Source organism: Pituophis catenifer, unplaced genomic scaffold (genome assembly GCF_029215685.1).
Source record: "Pituophis catenifer annectens isolate HBS135680 unplaced genomic scaffold, rPitCat1.0.hap2 SCAF_14, whole genome shotgun sequence".
Taxonomy (NCBI): domain Eukaryota; kingdom Metazoa; phylum Chordata; class Lepidosauria; order Squamata; family Colubridae; genus Pituophis; species Pituophis catenifer.
This window is the reverse complement of record NW_027256894.1, coordinates 15448648-15469645: the sequence shown is the minus strand read 5'-3', so window position 1 is coordinate 15469645 and position 20998 is coordinate 15448648. Positions and strand designations below refer to the sequence as shown.

The following is a 20998-nucleotide window of genomic DNA, read 5'->3' as shown; positions in this document are numbered from 1 at the left end:
ATTTCCCATGGGATTAAGAAAAACCAAATGCCACAGACAAATACCTCAGTCCTGCCTCTCTTATTTCAAACTCCCAGCTGTTTATGAATTCAGAGCCTTGGTAGTACAGTGGTCTAAAGCACCCTGTTATTAAGAACAGCTGCCTGCAATTACTGCAGGTTCGAATCTTGCCAAGGCTCAAGGTTGACTCAGCCTTCCATCCTTTCTAAGGTAGGTAAATTGAGGACCCAGATTGTGGGGGCAATAAGCTGACTTTGTATAAATATACAAAAGAATGAAGGCTATTGCTTAGCGCATTGTAAGCCGCCCTGAGTCTCTGGAGAAGGGCGGCATATAAATCAAATTAAAAAAATTAATAAATCACAATTTCTTTGAACTGCAGCTATCCTCCTGCTTCCTTGTGTTAAGATTACCTTCATTAATTTCTAAGGCTTAGCATGAATGCAGCTTTTGTCTTATCTTAGCTTTCCCCATGCAAATAAGCTCACACATCCAGCTAGCCAAACTTGGTGTTTTTCGAAGTGTCTATCTTTAGAATCTGTCCACTAACTACGTGGCACTGCCTGTACAGTATGGTAAATCTCACTGTATCTCACTACTGGGCATGTCACAACACCCCGCATTCATGCCCCCGTGAATTTTTCTACTAGCAATCATTTCAGGTCTCTGTACTAGAGTACATTTCAGTTTGCATCCCAAATTCCTGTTTGAGGCTGCCAATGAGGTCTTCTATGAAAATTGCGTCGGTGTTTCTTATCTCAGAATAGAATAACAGAGTTGGAAGGGACCTTGGAGGTCTTCTAGTCCAACCCCCTGCTTAGGCAGGAAACCCTACACCACTTCAGACAAATGGTTATCCAACGTCTTCTTAAAAATTTGGAGCATTCGCAACCTCTGGAAGCAAGTTGTTCCGCTGATTAATTGTTCTGTCAGGAAATTTCTCTTTAGTTCTAAGTCGCTTCTCTCCTTGATTAGTTTCCACCCATTGCTTCTTGTCCTGCCCTCAGGTGCTTTGGAGAATAGCTTGACTCCCTTTTCTTTGTGGCAGCCCCTGAGATATGGGAACACTGCTATCATGTCTCCCCTAATCCTTCTCTTCATTAAACTAGACATACCCAGTTCCTGTAACCGTTCTTCATATGTTTTAACCTCCAATCCTCTAATCCAGTGGTGGGTTCTTCCCGGTTCGGTCCGGTTTGGCCGAGCCAGTAGCGGTGATGATATGATGTCACCGAACCGGTTCTCCCCCCCTCACACACCCCTCACCCACGTTATTCTTACCTTTTATTTGGTCCCACTCCCAATCTATTGCTGCCTCCTGAGTCCCAGCTGATGACTAGAGGGAAAAAAACTGTTTAAACTCTTGCCGCGGGGCTTCAAAGGGCCGTCCTACAGCTGATCAGTGTTAAAACCAAACAAATGAGTTGGGTCGTAAGTGCGAGGACTGGTCGTAAGTGCGAGGACCTTCCAGAAATGACTCTGACCAGCTAGCCATGCCCACCTAGTCACATGACCTCCAAGCCACACCCACAAAATAAGCCACGCCCACAGAACCGGTAGTAAAAAAATTTAGAACCCACCCCTGCTCTAATCATCTTTGTTGCTCTTCTCTGCACTCTTTCTAGAGTCTCCACATCTTTTTTACGTCATGGTGACCAAAACTGGATGCCGTATTCCAAGTGTGGCCTTACCAAGGCATTATAAAGTGGTATGTACACTTCATGGGATCTTGATTCTATCCTTCTATTTAGGCAGCCTAGAACTGTGTTGGCTTTTTATCTTCTTACAGAAGGAAACTTTGAGACTTCCCAACCACAGAAATGATCGACCTCACACCTGCTCACCAAACCTGGATGGAGTGTTGATCAAACTACAGAGGAAGCTTTCATCTATCTGTCTCCCTAAACAATAATGAGTCATTTACATAAGACCCTACATTAAAAACAAGCCATATTCTGCTTTTTTTATAAAGCGTGACCCAGGCCATCTTGACAGCGACGGTCCCAAATACACCAAAGTTTCAGGAATTCACCCTCAAGCACCCCAGAGTAGAAATCAGCTCTCCTAAATCTGCATAGAAAGGAGGGGGACAGGAAAAAAAATCTGAAGATAGTAGTTAAGGATGAAAAAAAAATGAAAATTGTATTCCTTCGCGGTGAGATATATGACTGGAGTACCAGGCTTGTGGAGGAGATACCAGGAGTCACAAATTCTCGCGGGATGATTCCCTAAGCTAGACACATTTGTCAGCCTAAACGAAGTCATTGTGTGGTTGTTAAGGGAGAAATATAAAATAAAATGAGACTCGCAGAGCTCCTTCGAAGGATGGCAATGTAATAAATATGTCAAAAACATTTAGGATCAAAAAACATGAGGCTTCTACAACTGGTGTTTTTTTTTTTTCAGGAGAAACACCCAATCATTTGAGAGACAGGAGGAATTCTAGAAGAGTTTAAAAAGCACTATAGGAGTTAGCACCCACCCCTCTCCTAGGAAAATGAGATATTTTAGGAAATATTAAAAGGGCAGAATATTTCTCCTAAAAGGGAGGCAGAAACTCAGCTCCCCCTCACTTTTGTCAATGGGCCTGGCCCAGTCTATTCTACATAACAAATATCTACCTCCTTCAGGCAGAGCCATAGTAGGAATTGCCCAAAGCCCTTTCATTACATCATCACCCAGCAAGAGTCAACCAAGCCTGGGACTCAAAAGACAACCTACAAAGTTACCCCTGCATGGCCCCATGGGAGTCTGACAACCAATCAGAACACAAGCTCAAATTCAAAACCCAACAGAGGGCATAAAACCCAGGCACTCTCAGCATCTCTGCCCCTTTTTTTTTTGCCCAGGATCTCAAGCCCTGTGATCCTGTTCGTCAATAAACCTTCTTTCCAAGCAACTTCCATGAATCCAGTGTCTTTTTCCCCACTTGGAACTGAACCCAGATGGACATTTCTTCCAACAGTACCAATTGTGAATACAGTACATCAACAAAATGCTGACACATACACACCCAAAATCATTAGGACCACCCCATTAGAGTATCCAGAGTTGTGTGAATCTGGAGGCAACCTACGCCAAGCTCTTCCACCAAAGCTGCCACCGAATTACAATCTGGGGACAACTTTGGAATGTGTCAGAAGGAGGAGACTGCTCCTAGAGACGCTGCAGGATGTGTCCCCGTTAACGGCATTTAATTCATGTAATTTAATTCAATCTAAATGCAAATTAAACTATACCCCTGGCCCTTTCTGAGCACAATCCTTGGCAAGCTGCTCGGAGATAACCGGAGCCCTTGGCCCAAAAAGATTGTGACTACGGAACTATCTCAGACAACTAGCAGGCCTGAGCAGAGACAAGCAAAGCCCAAACCATTTTGGAAGGGAGGGAAATCTCTGTTTATTCGCCTCAGACGTTTCTGGATAGGTAGCTGTAAGACCAAATGGGAGGCTGTAAGAATGCCGAATTACTGCAAAGGCCAAAGAAGCAGCCATTTTGCTAAAGGATGCGGTCATCCCTTCACTCCCGTTTTCTTTTGTGGGCCCCAAGTTAGACTTGGAAGAGGAAACAATTTATTTATTTATTTATTTATTTATTTAGTTAGTTAGTTAGTTAGTTAGTTAGTTAGTTAGTCAGTCAGTCAGTCAGTCAGTCAGTCAGTCAGTCAAACATGTACAAGGTAATAGGTATAAGTAAAAACTTGGACATGAACACAGGAAATGAGTAGGGACGGTAGGCACACTGGTACGCTTAAGCACGCTGCCTTTACGGACCTCTTAGGAATGGGGTGAGGTCCATGGTAGACAGTTTAAGGTTGAAGCTGTGGAGGTTTCAGGCTGTAACAACAGAGTCAGGTAGTGCATTCCAGGCATTGACCACTCTGTTGCTGAAGTCGTATTTTCTGCAATTGAGTTTGGAGCGGTTTACCTTAAGTTTGTATCTATTGTGTGCTCTTGTGTTGTTGTGGTTGAAGCTGAAGTAGTCATTGACAGGTAGGACATTGTGGCAGATAATAGTATCTACTATGCTTAGGTCAGACTGAAGTCGGCGTAGTTCTAAATTGTCTAAGCCCAAAATTTGAAGTCTGGTGGCATAAGGTATTTTATTGCGGGTAAAGGAGTTGAGGATTCTTCTCGTAAAATATCTCTGGACTCTCTCGATTGTATTTATGTCCGATATGCACTCCCTCCCCACTCCAGGGGAAGGATATTGCAAAATCCCCATTCCTTCCCCAATCCAGGGGAAGGATACTGTAAAATCTCCATTCCAACCCCACTCCAGGGAAATGATACTGTAAAATCTCCATTCCCTCCCCAATCCAGGGGAAGGATACTGCAAAATCCCCATTCCCTCCCCACTCCGGGGGGAAGGATACTGCAAAATCTCCATTCCCTCCCCACTCTGGGGGAAGGATACTGTAAAATCTCCATTTCCTCCTGATCAACTGGGACTTGGGAGGCAGAGAATAGATGGGGGCAGGGCCAGTCAGAATTTTTACGACCGGTTCTCCGAACTACTCAAAATTTCCACTACCGGTTCTCCAGAACTGGTTAGAACCTGCTGAAACCCACCTTTGAAATCTATCATGTAAATTATCTTCCTGATGACTTCACAATATGCTTGTGCCATTTCCTCCCCTCTAATCCAGCACGCATTTAACTCCTGACCCTCTCACTTTTTAGCTCGTTTTAGCTCACCATGACCATCTTGACATCTGAAAAATTATCCCCAAGAGATTGAGACAAGGGGGGGGGGGAACACCTGTATCTACTCTTGATTTACACCAACTGGTAAAATGCTCCCTAAGGTGCCTGGATTTCATTGTTCTCTTCTTCCCTCCCTGCAGAGGCCAAAGAATGTGACTTTCAGAAGCAAACTGCACCTCTGAGCAATCACCTTCCCCCCATGTTTAGCCGTGGAACAAGAGGCTAAATTTAGAACCGTTCGCCCATTACGAAGCTACGAAAACACATAAAGACCTCTACAACGTCCGGATTTAAAGCAGCCAAGAATGCATTCCATAAACGTTAGCTGCCTAATGGATGAGCCAGCCAGAGGTGGTATTTGCTGATTCTCCGAACTGCTCAAAATTTCTGCTACTGGTTCTCCAGAACCTGTCAGAACCTGCTGGATTTCAACCTATTCTCTAATATCCTCCAATATCTCTCCTTCTCTATCTCAACAGATCAAAAGCGGTTGCCTTCCATGTTTAAAAAGGGTGGAAACTACTTATATAGATTTACAGGTACCTGCAAAGCTGGAGACAGGTGGATTGTACAGTCCTTAATCTGGGAGATGAAGAGTCAGGAAAATACCCCCTTCTCTCCTTGGAAAAAGCCCCCACCCCAAATCTTCCCTTCAAATCGTCTTCCGGAAAACTGCTAAAATATGGCTTGTTCCAACAAGCCTTAGAGGTTAATATCTGTCCCTTCTCTCCTGCCATCTGTTTGGGGCAGTATGCTTTCTTCATTTTCTGTTCTTTGTAACCAGCATCACGATGTGGATTTGGGCCTTGGCTCTTTTTAAGACTTCGGCTTGGGGACGGCTAAAAAAGTGATGGCTGTGAGATAAGTAAATCTCTTCCCTAAATGCGCGGTCAGCTACAACCTCCAATACAGCTGGAAACACATCGAGGGCTGAGATTTGCATTCATCCCCATTTCTGCAATCAAATAAAGCTGGCAGGTGCTTTAAAATATGCTGAAGCTGCTTTGACTGCAGAGAAGGACAGCAGAAGAAAAAACTGTACAGACGACAAGGGTGTCTTTCTTAAGTTTGGCAACTTGAAGGTGGTGTGTGGACTTCAACTCCCAGAATTCCCTGGGAGTCGCGGGAGGGGAAATTCTGGAAGTTGAAGCCTACACGAGTGGCCACCAACCTTTTGGGCATCAGGGACTGGTTCTGTGGAGAAAGGTTTTTCTGTGGACCAGAGTGAGTGTGGTTTCACGCACCGCCTGCCGTGGATGGGGCATGTTTGCGCGGCTAAGTTTCTGGCATGCCACAGCTTGGTACCGGTCCATGGATTGGGGTTGGGGCAGTGGTGAAATTCAAATTTTTTTACTACTGGTTCTGTGGGCATGGCTTGGTGGGCATGGTGTGGCTTGGTGGGCGTGGCTTGGTGAGTGTGGCAGGGGAAGGATATTGCAAAATCTCCATTTCCTCCCCACTCCAGGAGAAGGATACTGCAAAATCCCCATTCCCTTCCCACTCCTGGGGGAAGGATACTGCAAAATCTCCATTCCCACCCCACTCTGGGACCAGCCAGAGGTGATATTTGCCGGTTCTCCAAAGTACTCAAAATTTCCGCTACCGGTTCTCCAGAACCTGTCAGAACCTGCTGGATTTCACCCCTGGATTGGGGACCTCTGGCTCCACATCTTCAGGTAGTCCAGGTTGAGAAACAGTGCTGTCCAGGACAGATTCAAAAGTTGCTTTAATTTCCAGCGGTTGAACATTTAACTTCCACTATCATTGCAAGTGATTTGAAAGACCAAGGGGAAATAACCAGGTTCAAGAACTTACTACTATTACTACTGCTATTACTACTACTACTACTATTTATGGTTTCTCAAACAGCCAGCCAGTTTATACTAGATTTAGCATTTTTGTTCACCTATCAAGTCCTTCCAAAGGACCTGGGATAGGCAAATGTTGTTCTTCGATGATGGAGTTACAGATATCGTCGCAGGATGTAAGTGACTTCAAGTAAAGCCGTCTTTTGCAATTGACTGATGGTGATTTTTCAATGCCCAATGGTATTCAAGGTGTTCTAATGGGAAATCTGGGAATGTTAAGGATCACTGAAAAGTAAGCCCTACAAAATGAATGAAGGCAAATAAATATAAGTGTCCCAGGATCACGTTGCAAGTTCCAATCTGGGTCAGCCACCGGGACCAGAGGTTTTCTCTTCCCAATGACTGACCCAGATTGGACACTACAAAATGAGTTCATTTCAAAGAAAATATTCTTTATGTTTTATTCACACTAAGGGGTTGAGTGTGAAGATGTTCACATTAGGGAACTTATACCCTAAGGTAAAGATTCCCCTTGCACATATGTGCTAGTCGTTCTCAACTCTAGGGGGCGGTGCTCATCTCTGTTTCTAAGCTGAAGAGCCAGCGCTGTCCGAAGACTTCTCCGTGGTCATGTGGCCGGCATGACTCAAAACCAAAGGCGCATGGAACGCTGTTACCTTCCCACCAAAGGTGGTCCCTATTTTTCTACTTGCATTTTGTATGTGCTTTCGAACTGCTAGGTTGGCAGAAGCTGGAACAAGTAACGGGAGCTCACCCCGTTACGCGGTACTAGGGATTCGAACCGCTGAACTGCTGACCTTTCGATCGACAAGCTCAGCATTTTAGCCACTGAGCTACCGCGTCCCTTTTATACCCTAGAGCGGGGGTGGGCAAATGTGGCTCTTTTACAACCTGTGGACTTCAACTCCCAGAATTCCTGAGACAGCCAAGCTGCCCTAGAGAGTCCTTAATTTAAGAGAGCAAGAGTAGATAATATGGGTGGAGACTAAAGGTGAGCAGAGGGTGGAGTCAACAGAGAAATGGCAAAACCTACCTTAATCTTAAACTTTGTCCAACTGCTGTCCTAATCTACTCCTGTTCCACTCTTTCCCATCCCATCTATCCTTAACAGCACAAAGTTTTAATTTTATTTTGCTGAACCGAAATGGGAAGCAGCTGAAGTGTGGGTTGAAAGAACGAGCAAAAACACTTTTGAGGGCTGGATCTGATTCTCAGACCACAGATTGTGCACAGGGCTCCGTTTAGCAGTAGAAAAAATGACAATTCCTGCATATGCCGGAGAGTTCACAAGTCTTTCCCAAGTTTAACTTGACATTTCAATATGCCACAAATTTTTCATGCTTTTAATTTTTTTTTCTCTTGTACACTTTTTTTTTTTACAAAATTAGTAGTGTGGATTAGGTATTCCGATGTATACTCTTCGAAGCCAAGAACATCTGTTCTTTATTATATATGGATGCATTCTGATGATTGGAAAATTTGAAAAATAATTTAGAACTACTGGTAGAACGGTAGAATGTTTCTTTACAGAGAGCAAGCTAGGTTCCATGATGTAGCTTCTGTGCAAAGGTGATTTTAGGATACGCTGTCAATCAATCTGAACAGAGCTCGCCGGGACCTTGGAGGTCTTCTGTTCCAACTCCCTGTTCAATTCAGACAAATGACTGTCCAGTACAGGGGTGGGTTTCAAAAATTATAGCAAGGGGTTCTCTGCCCAGTTGCTGGGTGGGTGTGGCCATGGTGGGCATGGCCTAGTTGGCCTCCTGCACCATGGCGGGGGGGTTGCCTTCCCTAGGCTCTGGAGGCTTTCCTTGAGCCTCCGGGAGGGTGAAAACGGCCTCCCCAGGCACCGGAGGCCCTTTGAAGGCCTTCACATGCACCCTGCACTTATCTGCATCCAAAATGGGCCACGTGGGGACTCCTGTGAGGGGAGGGGAGAGGTGGGGTGGGCGGGACCAGCCAGGAGTGGGATTTGGGGGTTCTCCGAACTGCACAGAATCTTAGCTAGAGGTTCTCCCGAACCGCTGCGAATCCCCAGCAACCCCACCCCTGATCCAGTCTCTTCTTAAAAATCTCCAGTGATGAAGCATCCACAACTTCTGATGACAAGCTTGTTCCACTGGTTAATTGTCCTCAATGCTAGGAAGTTTCTCCCTAATTCCAGGTGGCTTCTCTCCTTGCTTAGTTTCCATCCATTCTTTCTTGTCCTGCCCTCCGGTGCTTTGGAAAATAAATTGGCTACTACTACTCTTTGTAGTAGCCTCTCAAATACTGGAATACTGCTATCATGTCACTTGTCTTTCTTTTCTCTAGATCAGTGTTTCTCAACCTTGGAAGCTTGAAGATGGGTGGACTTCAACTCCCAGAATCCCCCAGCCAGCGCTGCTGGCTGGGGGATTCTGGGAGTTGAGGTCCACCTATCTTCAAGCTACCAAGTTTGAGAAACATTGATCTAGATTAACCAAACCCAAATCCTGCCATCGTTCTTCAGATGTTTTAGTCTCCAGGCCTTTAATCATCTTAGTGGGAGCTCAATTTCATATTTGATTAACTGGTGAGGTTTTTACGCCCTTCCTGACCCTGAGAACATTATGTAAAGCGATCTAATGTGAAACTGTCAGCTTTAAGGAAAGTTTTTCAAAGAAATAAATCAACGCTCCATTTCTAACAACCGCCTATCTGCGGCTCTTGCAAAAACCAACTTTTGGAAAGGCATTTAAAGAAAGGCTGACTATGTTTTAAACTTGGAAGGCTTCGTTGCCGTTATGCTAGGTGCAAACAAGATTTTTTTTAAAAAAAAAAAAAAAAGAAGAAGATCCGAGGTCTTTTATTTATAACTCAGTGCTCTTCCTGTTTTAATGCTAAGATCACCTCATCGTCACCCACTTTTTCTTATTTGGATATAGACAAAGAATGAACGCAATATTGGACTAAGAACTAGGCAAGATGCCAAAAATGCTAACCAGTACATTTGCATTTCCATAGCAACCCTTCACATGAAGAATGTACAGAACGGTGAAGTTTTTAAAAATAACTCTGCACTCCGCCCAAATCTGCATATACATATTTTGTCTTTTTTTTTTTTTTTTTTTTAAATGAATTGACATGAGCAATCCTTCTTATCCTGTTCCACTATTGCTGATATTCCAACCAACAACCGTCAGGATAATAAGGCACCGTCTAGATAAAGTTGCGGGACGCGATGATGATGATAATGATGTAGGGACTCAGTGGCTCGGTGGCTAAGACGCTGAGCTTGTCGATCGAAAGGTCGGCAGTTCAGCAGTTCGAATCCCGAGTGCTGCGTAACAGGGTGAGCTCCCGTTACTTGTCCCAGCTTCTGCCAACCTAGCAGTTCGAAAGCACGTAAAAGAAAATGCAAGTAGAAAAATAGGGACCACCTTTGGTGGGAAGGTAACAGCGTTCCGTGCGCCTTTGGCATTGAGTCATGCCAGCCACATGACCACGGAGACGTCTTCAGACAGCGCTGGCTCTTCGGCTTTGAAACAGAGATGAGCACCGCCCCCTAGAGTCAGGAACAACTAGCACATATGTGCAAGGAGAACCTTTACCTTTACCTAGGTAAGGTCAGGATGGAAACTATTGCATGAGTCTGAGAACGAATCGACGTTGTTGACCTTGAAGAAGGGGTTGGTGGGCTTCCGGAAGACATCAGGCTGATTGATACAATTACAGGTACCTAGTCCTCGACCTACAACAGTTCATTTAGCGACTGTTCAAAGTTACGACAGCACTGACAAAAGTGACTCAGGACTTATGAAATCCCCGTAGTCACATGATTAAAATTCAGACGCTTGGCAATCGACTTGTATTTATGACAGTTGCATTGTCCTGTGATCCTGTGGATCTCCGTTTTGTGACCTTCTGACAAGCGAAGTCAATGGGGGAAGACAGGGGTAAAATCTACTTACCTTCCCAAGTGGTTCGGAAGTGTACACACCGCGTGTGCAGACCCTCTGTGCATGCGCAAACCTTTCTGTGCATGCACAAAGGGTAAAAAAACAGGTTACTTCCTGGTGAAAACCAGGAAGTAAAAACAACCGGGCAGGTGGGCGGAGCCTCGTGCCGCCATCGCTACCAGTTCTCCGAACCACTGGCCGCCATCGCTACCGGTTCTGCCAAACTGGGCCGAACCAGGAGCATTTCACCCCTGGGGGAAGCCCTGTTCGCTTAACTGCCGTAAAGGGTTCACTTTACAACTGTGTCAAGGAAGTCCGTTAAATGGGGCAAAATAAACTGAACAAAAGTCTCACTTAGCGACAGAAATTTGGGGCTCCATTGCAGTCGCAAGTCGAGGACTTACCTACCTAGTATTAGGAACAGATGAAGCAGCATCTCTATGGAGATTCTCAATCATCCAGCTCATGGTTGCCCCAAATTTCTTTTGCTTTTTCCAAAAGGCAACTGGACTTTTGGGGGGGTTTTCCCTTTAAAAACATTTCGCTTTCCATTGGAAAACCGAAGAAGCAGCAACCATACCACAACAAGACGAAGCAATAAAGAAGATGTGACAAGAGCCTTGATAGTACAGTGGTCTAAGCACCCTGTTATTAACACAGCTGCCTGCAATTTACTGCTGGTTCGAATTTCTCCAAGGCTCAAGGTTGACTCAGCCTTCCATCCTTTCTAAGGTAGGTGAAATGAGGACCCAGATTGTGGGGGCAATAAGCTACTTTGTATAAATATACAAAAGTATGAAGGCTATTGCTTAACACATTGTAAGCCGCCCTGAGTCTCCGGAGAAGGGCGGCATATAAATCAAATTAAAAAAAAAAGTTATTGTCAAAGACCCCATCGTCAGTTAGCCCAAAGTATGGAAGGAATACCAGCTCTAAAGCTGTTTAAAAGACAGGTAGGGTGAGATGGGGAGGCGTGGGGGAGCTACAAGCCTAAGGGGAATCTTGTTCCAGTCGTGTTGAACACTGTCAGAGGAGATTGTCTCATGCCAGAGAATGAGTTACGTCTCAGGGCTTTGCCTGAAAAAAACTGTCAGCTTTTAATCAATGTCCCAGATCCCTGGTCAATTTCATGCAAAGCCAGACTGACAAGAAGCACGCATGACTCATTTCTTAAAACAAATATCTGTGCACCATCGCAACCTCCACAAGTGCGTATAGTCAAGGCTATGGTTTTCCCAGTTGCAATGTATGGCTGTGAAAGTTGGACCATAAGAAAGGCTGAGCACCAAAGAATTGAGGCCTTTGAACTCTGGTGCTGGAGAAGACTCCTTCGACGAGGCCCCCTGGGATTTCATAGCAAAATCACTGGTGAAATCTGAGCACCTCAAGAAATTTCAGGGAATATTTCAGAGAAGAAGCAAAGACATTCACTGCCCTCAATTGGTTAGAAGAAATAACTATCTTGGTTACCGTATTTTTCGGAGTATAAGATGCACCTTTCCCACCCCACCCCAAAAGAGGGTGAAAATTTAGGTGTGTCTTATATACCGAATGTAGCCCTGCCTACCCACTGGCCCCTACCCTTTGGCCTCTGCCTCCTGGCAATTTACCTCCTTGCAGCAAGCAGCAATAAGAAACAGCCTATTTCAGCTTCAGCACAACCTAATTAGCACAAGTTGATTGTCCGCCTTCTGACTCTCAGCTGTTTCAGGCTGCAGGGATTGCCATTGCCTATTGCTTCGCGGGCCTCTGCTGCTTGCTGCAAGGAGGTAAATTGCTGGGAGCAGATTTTTTTTTCTTGTGCTAATCAAGCTATGCTGAAAACGAAAATGAAAGTAAAGCAGGCTGTTTGCTGCAAGGAGGCAAAATTGCTGCGAGGCAGAGGCAGGTTTCTTTTTCTTGTTTTCCTCACCAAAAAAGATAGGTGCGTCTTATAGCCCGGAGCGTCTTATACTCCGAAAAATACTTCTGAAGGCCAGCCAGTAAGCTTTCTGAATGTCTCCAAAAGACTACAGACTCAAAATGTTCTCCATGACTTGAAGGCCTGAACGATCATAGAACATTCAGGAACTTAGACCAATCAATATTGTGTTGCCCACTCAACATGTGTCAAAGAGGAACGTTGGTGCTTTCAAATGATAAACTCCCTTGAGGAAGAGACTTTGTCATTCTTCAAATCCTGGAAAGTGACTCTAATTCAACTGCCAAAGGAAAATGTCACGAGGAAGTCATCCTGATTGTCAACCTGCCACGTTCCTTTGGCGCAGAATTCCGCTTTGGAGGATATCTCCTTTGGCTCAAAACCGGGTTTATTTTCCGGAGAACAGAACTGGCAAGACGAAGGATGTATGTTGAGTAGCGTTCCAGACCAAGAGATGCTCCGCAGCGGACTCACTTTGCACACAAAAGATCCATCCAGTCTTCTGATACCTCCAGTCCCAGGAGAACCAAAGGGATACAATTGGTCCTCGACTTACAACAGTTCATTTAGGGATAGTTTAAAGTGACAACGGCACTGGGAAAAAAAAGCGACTTATGACCAGTTTTCACACTTAAGGCCGTTGCAGCCTTAAGTCCCCATGGTCACGTGATCGAAATTCAGACGCTTGGCAACTGACTCATATTTCTGACGGTTGCAGGGGTCACGCAATCTGCTTTTGTGACCTTCTGACCAGCAAAGTCAACGGGGGAAGCCAGATTCATTTAGCGACCCGTGTTACTAACTTAACCGCTGCAGCGTTTCACTTAGCAGCGGTGGCAAGAAAGGCCATAAAATGGGGCAAAACTCGCTTAACAAATATCTCACTTAGCAACAGAGATGTTTGTGGTCGTAAGATGAGGACTGCCTGTATTAACTCATCAACCAGCTTTTTCCCTAATACTTCCACTACCTTTCCCTAAAAATGCCATATTACCAAGGATTCACAAAGAGTAACAGGCATTACACTCTCCACTCGCTCTTTATACATTAAGACTCTTTCCCCCCAAATACCACAAGCTACCATATTTTTCGGAGTATAAGATGCACCTTTTTCCCCCCAAAAAGAGAGTGAAAATCTGGGTGTATCTTATACTCCGAATGTAGCCCTGCCCAGTTTCTCAAATGGAGGTTTCAGAGGCTGAAAAAAGCATCAGAAATGAAGCTTCAGAAAAAAAAAATCATGCTTTTTCCTTTCCCTTCCCAGGTATTGACCAGAGAAATATCCTTCTTGGAACCAGCTTTGTTCAACTCTCCTTTTTTTGACCAATTACTCTAACAGGTTGCAAGCATTTGTAAGGACAAATGAGAAGCTGTTTTTTAGTGTCTAGGAAGGAATGGAAGCAGAGGAGATATAAATAATAAAAAAAAGAAAAGGCGAGTCTATCAGTACTTATTTTAGAAGCAGCAACTTAGCTCAGGTGACAAGAAAGCCGTGAAGAAGCCTTGCAGATTGTAAGGAAACTCCACCTTAATGGACTTAACTATAAAAAAAAACCCTCCCCTTTTACGACTCTCATCCCGTAACTAATTTGGGGTAAAGTTGGGACGACTGGATGGAACTGAGCATTTACTAGCAGGATGTCCTTCCTGATGCCACGTGGAGTTCACAGCAGATATTTGTTTTCTTTGCACCAGGGGAGAAAGAAACATCTGCTGCTACCTAGGATTGAACTCTCAACCTTCCGAACGGGAGGCGATTAGCTTCATTGCTAGGCCAACATGACGCTCTACTAAGAAGGGTTGGAAATTTCTCTCACAGGTTTCAGGACAATAAAATGGGGCAAACACAAGTTAACCATTGTTTCACTTAGCAACAGAAATTTGGGGCTCAATTGTGCTCGTAACTCGAGGACTACCTGTATTTAAAAGCAAGGTTTTTTTAAAAAAAATGAGGAAAAAAAAAGACAGGTCAAGAAGCAGACATGGTAAATGTTGCAGTAGCAAACTAAAACAACAAATTTTGAAATCCTGTTTGCGTGTCTATGTGTCCCACCTTATATTAAGCAAAATCAAAATGGGGCTGTTCTGAATTTCTTTCTCACCCTTTTTTTTTTTCCCCCACTTGGGATTTTGTCGTCTTTTCTCAAAATCCCAATCAAAATCAGATCGGTATAACACAATAACAAGAGTTGGAAGGGACCTTGGAGGTCATCTAATCCAACTCCCTGCATGAGCAAAACCTCCCTTCATCTGCATTCCCTCCTACATAATCTAAATTTTATCTTGTAAGCTGCCTGAATTCACTGACAGTGAGTTGGGCAGCCATATATGTTTTCTTAAATAAATAAATTTTAAAAAATCTAAATTTGCCTTGGAGAGATTTCTAGCAAATTATTTAGGTTAAGAGAGTGAATGAAGGAATGTTTTTATTTATGCGTTTTTATACTATGCCATTTTTTTATTGTTAAACTGACCAGAGTCACTTGAGTGGGGGGGGGGTGTAGAAATGTGATGATAGATAGATAGATAGATAGATAGATAGATAGATAGATAGATAGATAGATGAGAGAGAGAGAGAGAGATAGAAAGAAAGATAGATAGATAGAGGAGAGAGAGAGAGGGAGAGAGAGAGAGGATAGATAGATAGATAGATAGATAGATAGATAGATAGATAGATAGATAGATAGAGGATAGATAGATAGAGGATAGATAGATAGATAGATAGATAGATAGATAGATAGATAGATAGATAAATAGAGGATAGATAGAAAGAAAGAAAGAAAGATAGATAGATAGATAGATAGATAGATAGATAGATAGATAGATAGAGGATAGATAGATAGAAAGATAGACAGACAGACATTCTTTCACAGTAAGAAAAATGATGGAAGCGGGACAAGAAACTCCTGCTAAACCATCCCACTGAATGACCACAATACTGTTTTTTAATTGGGTGCAAAATGTCAGAAACCCAACCGTCCCAAATTCAAAACATCCCGTTCTTCATTGCAAAAGTCCTGCTTTTGCACCCAAAAATGGGAATGCAACTCCAACTTGGATGGTTTCACACCAGTGGTGGGTTGCTACCGGTTTGCCCCGAATCGCGTGAACCGGTAGCGGTGGCAGTGAGAGGCTCCACCCACCCGCCTGGATGTCTCTGCGCATGCGCAAAGCATCGCACCCACGCGCCCACGAGCGAACCAGTAGCGAACGAAATTGAAACCCACTCCTGTTCTGCTTTGTTTTGAGGCTAGGGGGGAAAATATCTTATTGATTCTGCATCGTTTTGCCTTTGAAAGCAGAGCTATCGGAAGCGGCGAACTAACTAGAAATCCCAAGAGCTCCTTGGGCGCCCCGATAACAATGCATTCAACCAGCCAGCAAAAATCAAGCCATCCAATTATCTGAACAGCCATTGACTTCCATCTTCAGCAGGCCTTTTTTTTTTTTTTTTTAAGCCCTGGGAACCAATTCAGCGTTAACACAAACGCATGCCTGCACTTGACAAAATAACACAAACTGCAACTGGCCAGTCATTTTTATTAGGTATAGCAATCAAGGGATATTTATTTTAGAAAACCTGCCATAAAACAGAAGATGATTGCCGTTATCCCGATGGGTTAGTAGTTGTTCTGATCCAAAGGGAAGTTGGAAGTGCAATCAGGGGAATCCAAATATTTGTCCACTGCCCCTTATTAAGTCCTCCTTACGTTTATGTTGCAGAAGCTCTGGGCAGAAATAGATTAGACTTGAGATCTCAGCTCTAAAGCCCCTAGAGAGCAAGCATTACGCATCACCACACTGAGTCATGAGTTTTGATCAACAAACCACAATACCTGGATTCATGCAACACCTTAACCCACAGCTCAGCAAATGAAACGGGTTCGGCGATTGGCAAAAAGTCATCAACGAGAGCTTCAGGCCGAGTCAGGGGTTTGAACCGGCATTTCCCTGGTCTTAGTTCAACACAACTGTAATGGCCTAGTGCAGGGGTCAGCAACCTGTGGCTCTGGAGCCGCCTGTGGCTCCTTCATCCCTCTGCTGCGGCTCCCTGTCACTCAAAATATACGTCACAACCGCCAATGTGCGACACCCGCCGGCACACAATTTATTGAGCTTTTTGACCCCCAGTAGGCCAACCATGGATAAATAAGTTTTTTTATAGACATAGCATAAAGGTACAAAACGATATATGCAGTGTTATCTTCATTTTAGATGTCAAAAGGGTTTTGTGGCTCCCGGTGTTTTCTTTTCTGTGGGAAACGGTTCCAAATGGCTCTTCGGGTATTTAAGGTTGCCGACCCCTGGTCTAGTGCAGTGATGGCAAACCTTTTCGGACCGAGTGCCAAAAGTGGAACACGCGAGCCAGACTGCCAGAAATCTGAAGATCAGCTGGCTAGTGCGCGTGCAAGCACCGGCCAGCTGCTTTTCTGGGTCTTCGCGCACCAGAGCGCCAGAAACCCGAAGACCAGCTAGCCAGTGCACATGCATGCCAGCCAGCTGCTCTTCCGGTTTCCGGCACATGCATGCGCGCCGGCCAGTTGCTCTTCAAACGCGACAGAAACCAGAAGACCAGCTGGGCAGTGTGCATGTGTGCGCCAGCCAGCTGGTTTTTGGGTTTCCGGTGCTCTGGCGTGCGCGAAGACCAGTTGTGCACCAGAAACTGGAAGAGCAGCTGGCGACTGCGCGCATGCCCACAGAAAGGACTCTGCGTGCCACCTCTGGCATGCGTGCCATAGGTTCGCCATCATGGGCCTACTGTCTCCCAGTTCATAGCTCTAAAACTTCCTTAAACCCCTGTTTGGAGCAAGAATAAAATGAGACAGAGCACAGGAGTAACAATGAAGGATCGTAACATCTGAGAAGTGCCCATCCGGATGTAATTACCTGGGATATAATTCCTACAACCCTAATTGCTATTCAGGTACAACCTGGTTAAATTCATATATATTTTTTTTGCATATATATGGACACACACACACAAACTTACTTTTGCAAGCTATTATGAAAAGTTTTGGAACTGCATTGCTTAGATTGGAGAAAAACAGCCAGTTGGGGACTCAGAAACCTAAAGAGAATCTAAAGAGAACTAATGCTTTTAATGTTTTGATCGCTGTAACTTTTATAGCCATTGTAAGCTACCCAGAATCATTTTTGGATAGGGAAGCAGATGGCACATAATTTAATAAATAAACAAACTCGAGGTTGACAGTCTGCCGCTATTTTGTGTCCAGCACGATGCACAGTTCATTCAGATGCCTGTTTACTTGGAAAAGTAAATCAGATTGCATTCAAGGGCTACTCCAAGTCAAATAGGCTCGGCAAGCCTTTAACAAGCTGGCCTTCTTAAAAGGCATGAGGACGCGCGCAAGTTCTGAGAACCTGTAGCCAGCTTTGCAAAATCCTGGCTTGCCATAACCGGAACTGGCAGTCTGATCCCACAAATTCACTAGGATTGGTAAACAAATACTGTTAACGGAGAGCTGCGGTGCTACATTGGAATTTGCAGAAAGACGTTGCCTCAGAGAAGATGCCAACTATGGGTGGGGAGTCACAAAGGAAGGATTCAGTCATCAACCCTGCCTGGACGGAGAGCTAGTAAGGGCTCCCCACATCTCCTTCTATTTAAAACTCACAGGGTGAATTCAGACCAGCGATGGGGCTCTTAGCCTAATCTGTTTTACAAAGGCATTGTGGGAATAATATATACCCAGGGAAGAAAGAGGAAGAACAATATTCCCACCAAGGCATCAGTGCATATTTTACTGAGAGATTCCAGACTACGCCCCTGCTATCCCTATTTCACCCGGCAGCTACTCGTCCTCTTCCACCACCACCACTGTTATTGAAAGGATGCCCACCTGGGCTTAATCGTGGCATAAACTCAGCAGATTCGAGCAACGCTTTGGCTGCTGACTGGTCTGTGGTACAACTAAAGGAATCCGATCTGATGACGCCTGTAATCTGGGGGTGTGTGGGAGGGATCCCACCCTCTCAATGACAGCCCTTTTCTCCGCCCTTGTTTCAGCTGTAAGGAAAGCACCTGCTTGTCTTCTTCACAGCTCTTTCCAAGCCCTAAGCATTAAAAAAAAAAAAAGAAAGACCTTGATTGAAGTAAGCTCTGTTTTAACCCCCTGGGAAGGTTGAAATCTGCGGGAGGGGGGTAGGAGGCAGCTCCAAAGACCAAGCCTTAACTCAGGTTGGCACGCTGCCACCCAGCAGAGCCTCAGCCTTGGAGAGCTTGCCTTGCCGGAGCTGAGGAGCCCCCGAATGGCAGCTGGCAACACCACAAACCACCTTTTCTAAAGTTTCTCTGTTGCGAAACATGGCATGCCACCACCCCCCCCCCCCAAATCTCAGGACTCCTCCAGAGACTATTTCAGCACCAGGGACTGTCAAGCCAGAGAAATCTGCTGCCTTCTTCCCTTCCAGATGTCGATGACCTTCAATCCCCAGCATCTCTTCCGGGAGTTACCACCAGCGACGTTGGTGGTTTTTATTTATTTATTTTATTAGTTCGATTTATATGCCGCCCTTCTCTGGAGACTCAGGGCGGCTTACAATGCTTTTAAGCAATAGCCTTCATACTTTTGTATATACCTGCTTAGTAGGGCTTTTGACCCCCCCTCTTCCTAAGCGGTGTTCTATTTTATACAAAGTCAGCTTATTGCCCCCACAATCCGGGTCCTCATTTTACCTACCTCAGAAAGGATGGAAGGCTGAGTCAACCTTGAGCCTGGTGAGAATTGAACTTGCAGTAATTGCAGGCAGCTGGCAGCTAAATACTACTTTAACAGTAGTTTAGTCCACTGCATCACCAGGCTCCTTGGTGGTTGGTGGTACAACATCTGGAGGGCGGCCACCCTTGACGCCGCCTTACCCGCCCACCCGTATCCCGGGATCGGGCTTGGCAACCCAAGAAACGCGCTCTTGGAACCGAACGGAGGGGGGAACGGGGACGGTGTACTTTTTCAGGGCGGGATGATGGGAGTTGTAGTGGAAGGCGTCTGGAAAGCGGAGGCGCTGGGGAGCTCCAGCTGGCTCGAGAGCCACGGGATTCGCGCGGTCTGAGCGAACTAAGGATGGCCAGGGGCGCACTCGAGCGGGGTCTCCGGAGGGCACCGGGTTGGGGAAAGCAGCCTCTTGCCAACTCCGACGGAACTGTGTCCCCCACCCCTGGAGGAGGGTGGGGCAACCGGGAGGGATACCCCTTGCCCCCCCCCACCCCAGCCTTGAGACATCCCACCCCCCTTTCCAAGGTCTGCGCCCCAAGCCGGGCGCCCGAGGATGCGCCCAGCCCAGCTGTTCCTACCGACGCGCTCCGGCTCAAGACTCACCCCATCTCCCGGCACTTGTCTCCAGCCCCGAAGCTGGGCGGCGAGAGCGCGCTGGCCGGCGGGGTCTCCTCGCCCCCTCGCTCGCCAGCGGCCAGCGCCGGGCGCGTCCCGACCTCGCACATCCAGCTGTCCGAGGAGCGCGTCCTTTTTCCCTTGGAGACCCGGGCTCGCCAAGGAGGCGCCCGTCCGCCGGCCTGGCTAGACTCTGCGCTGCGCGTTGCCCGCCTCCCCGGGGGTCGCTTGCGGGGAGACCCGGGAAGCCCCCCGCGCCGTCGGGAAGGGCCGGTTGGGCGAAGGGAAAGCAAAGCAGGCAGCGGCTCCAGCGGCGAGTTCCCCACCTGCTTCGCCCGCAGCCGCCGCCGCCGCCTCCCACTCGCGGGGCGGAGAGAAGCCGGCACCACGCGGCGGGCAGGCGGAGTCAAGGGCGGGCAGTCCACGCCGGGTACCGCCGCCACCCAGCCGGGCGCTCTGGCTGCGCGCGATCCTGAACCTCCCTCCACCCCCCCAACCCGCCAGCCGTGCAGATGCAGCTTCCCGGGGAAGACGGCGCTGCTTGCGTGGGATCGGGAGGATTTCTTCCTACCCCCCTCCCCAGGATAGGGTTGCGCGAGGGCAGAGCCGGAGAAGGGTTTCCTTCTGGTGGGCAGGAAAAAAACGCTGCTGGGGGCTAATGATATAAGAATAAATCCGGTTTGCAAGAGGAATGTTTAACCAAGATGCATTTTGCTCTCTTTTGCTCTCTCCTCGTCTTCTCCCGTGCAGTTGTTGTTGTTGTTGTTGTTTTTTAATGCATCATGAAAACATCATTTCAAAAAAAGAAAAACCAAATCAGGGGTGAAATCCAGCAGGTTCTGACAGGTTCTGGAGAACCGGTAGCGGAAATTTTGAGTAGTTCGGAGAATCGGTAGCAGAAATTTTGAAGTTCCGAGAACCGGCAAAATACCACCTCTGGCTGGCGCCAGAGTGGGGTGGGAATGGAGATTTTGTAATAGCCTTCCCCTGGAATGGGGTGGGAATGGGGATTTTGCAATCTCCTTTCCCCAGGAAGGGGAGTGTTCCCTTTATTTTTTTGAGCAGTATATATATATATATACACTCTCTTTTTACAGCTATTTCGTGATGGTCCTCTTCTAATATTTACATTCTCCCCGGATTCCCTTTATCCTATTTCATTTTCTTCTTGTCCCGTTCTCTTTTCATGACATTATACTTCTTAACAATCATATTGATTTTATACGTTCTATACATTGTCATATTCGTTCTTTCCATTTTCAAATTCATCCCT

General features: G+C 46.0%; 1 protein-coding gene across 1 annotated transcript in view; it reads right to left on the bottom strand.

Annotated features, from left to right (window-relative positions):
- HOMER2 (homer scaffold protein 2) overlaps positions 1–19858 on the bottom strand; it is a 60892-nt gene extending 41034 nt beyond the window's left edge. The window contains exon 1 of the mRNA XM_070953544.1: positions 19714–19858. Coding sequence (XP_070809645.1) covers positions 19714–19835 — 122 coding nt within the window. The 5' untranslated portion in view covers positions 19836–19858. The remainder of the gene's footprint in view (positions 1–19713) is intronic.
- Between the last annotated feature and the right edge of the window lie 1140 nt (positions 19859–20998).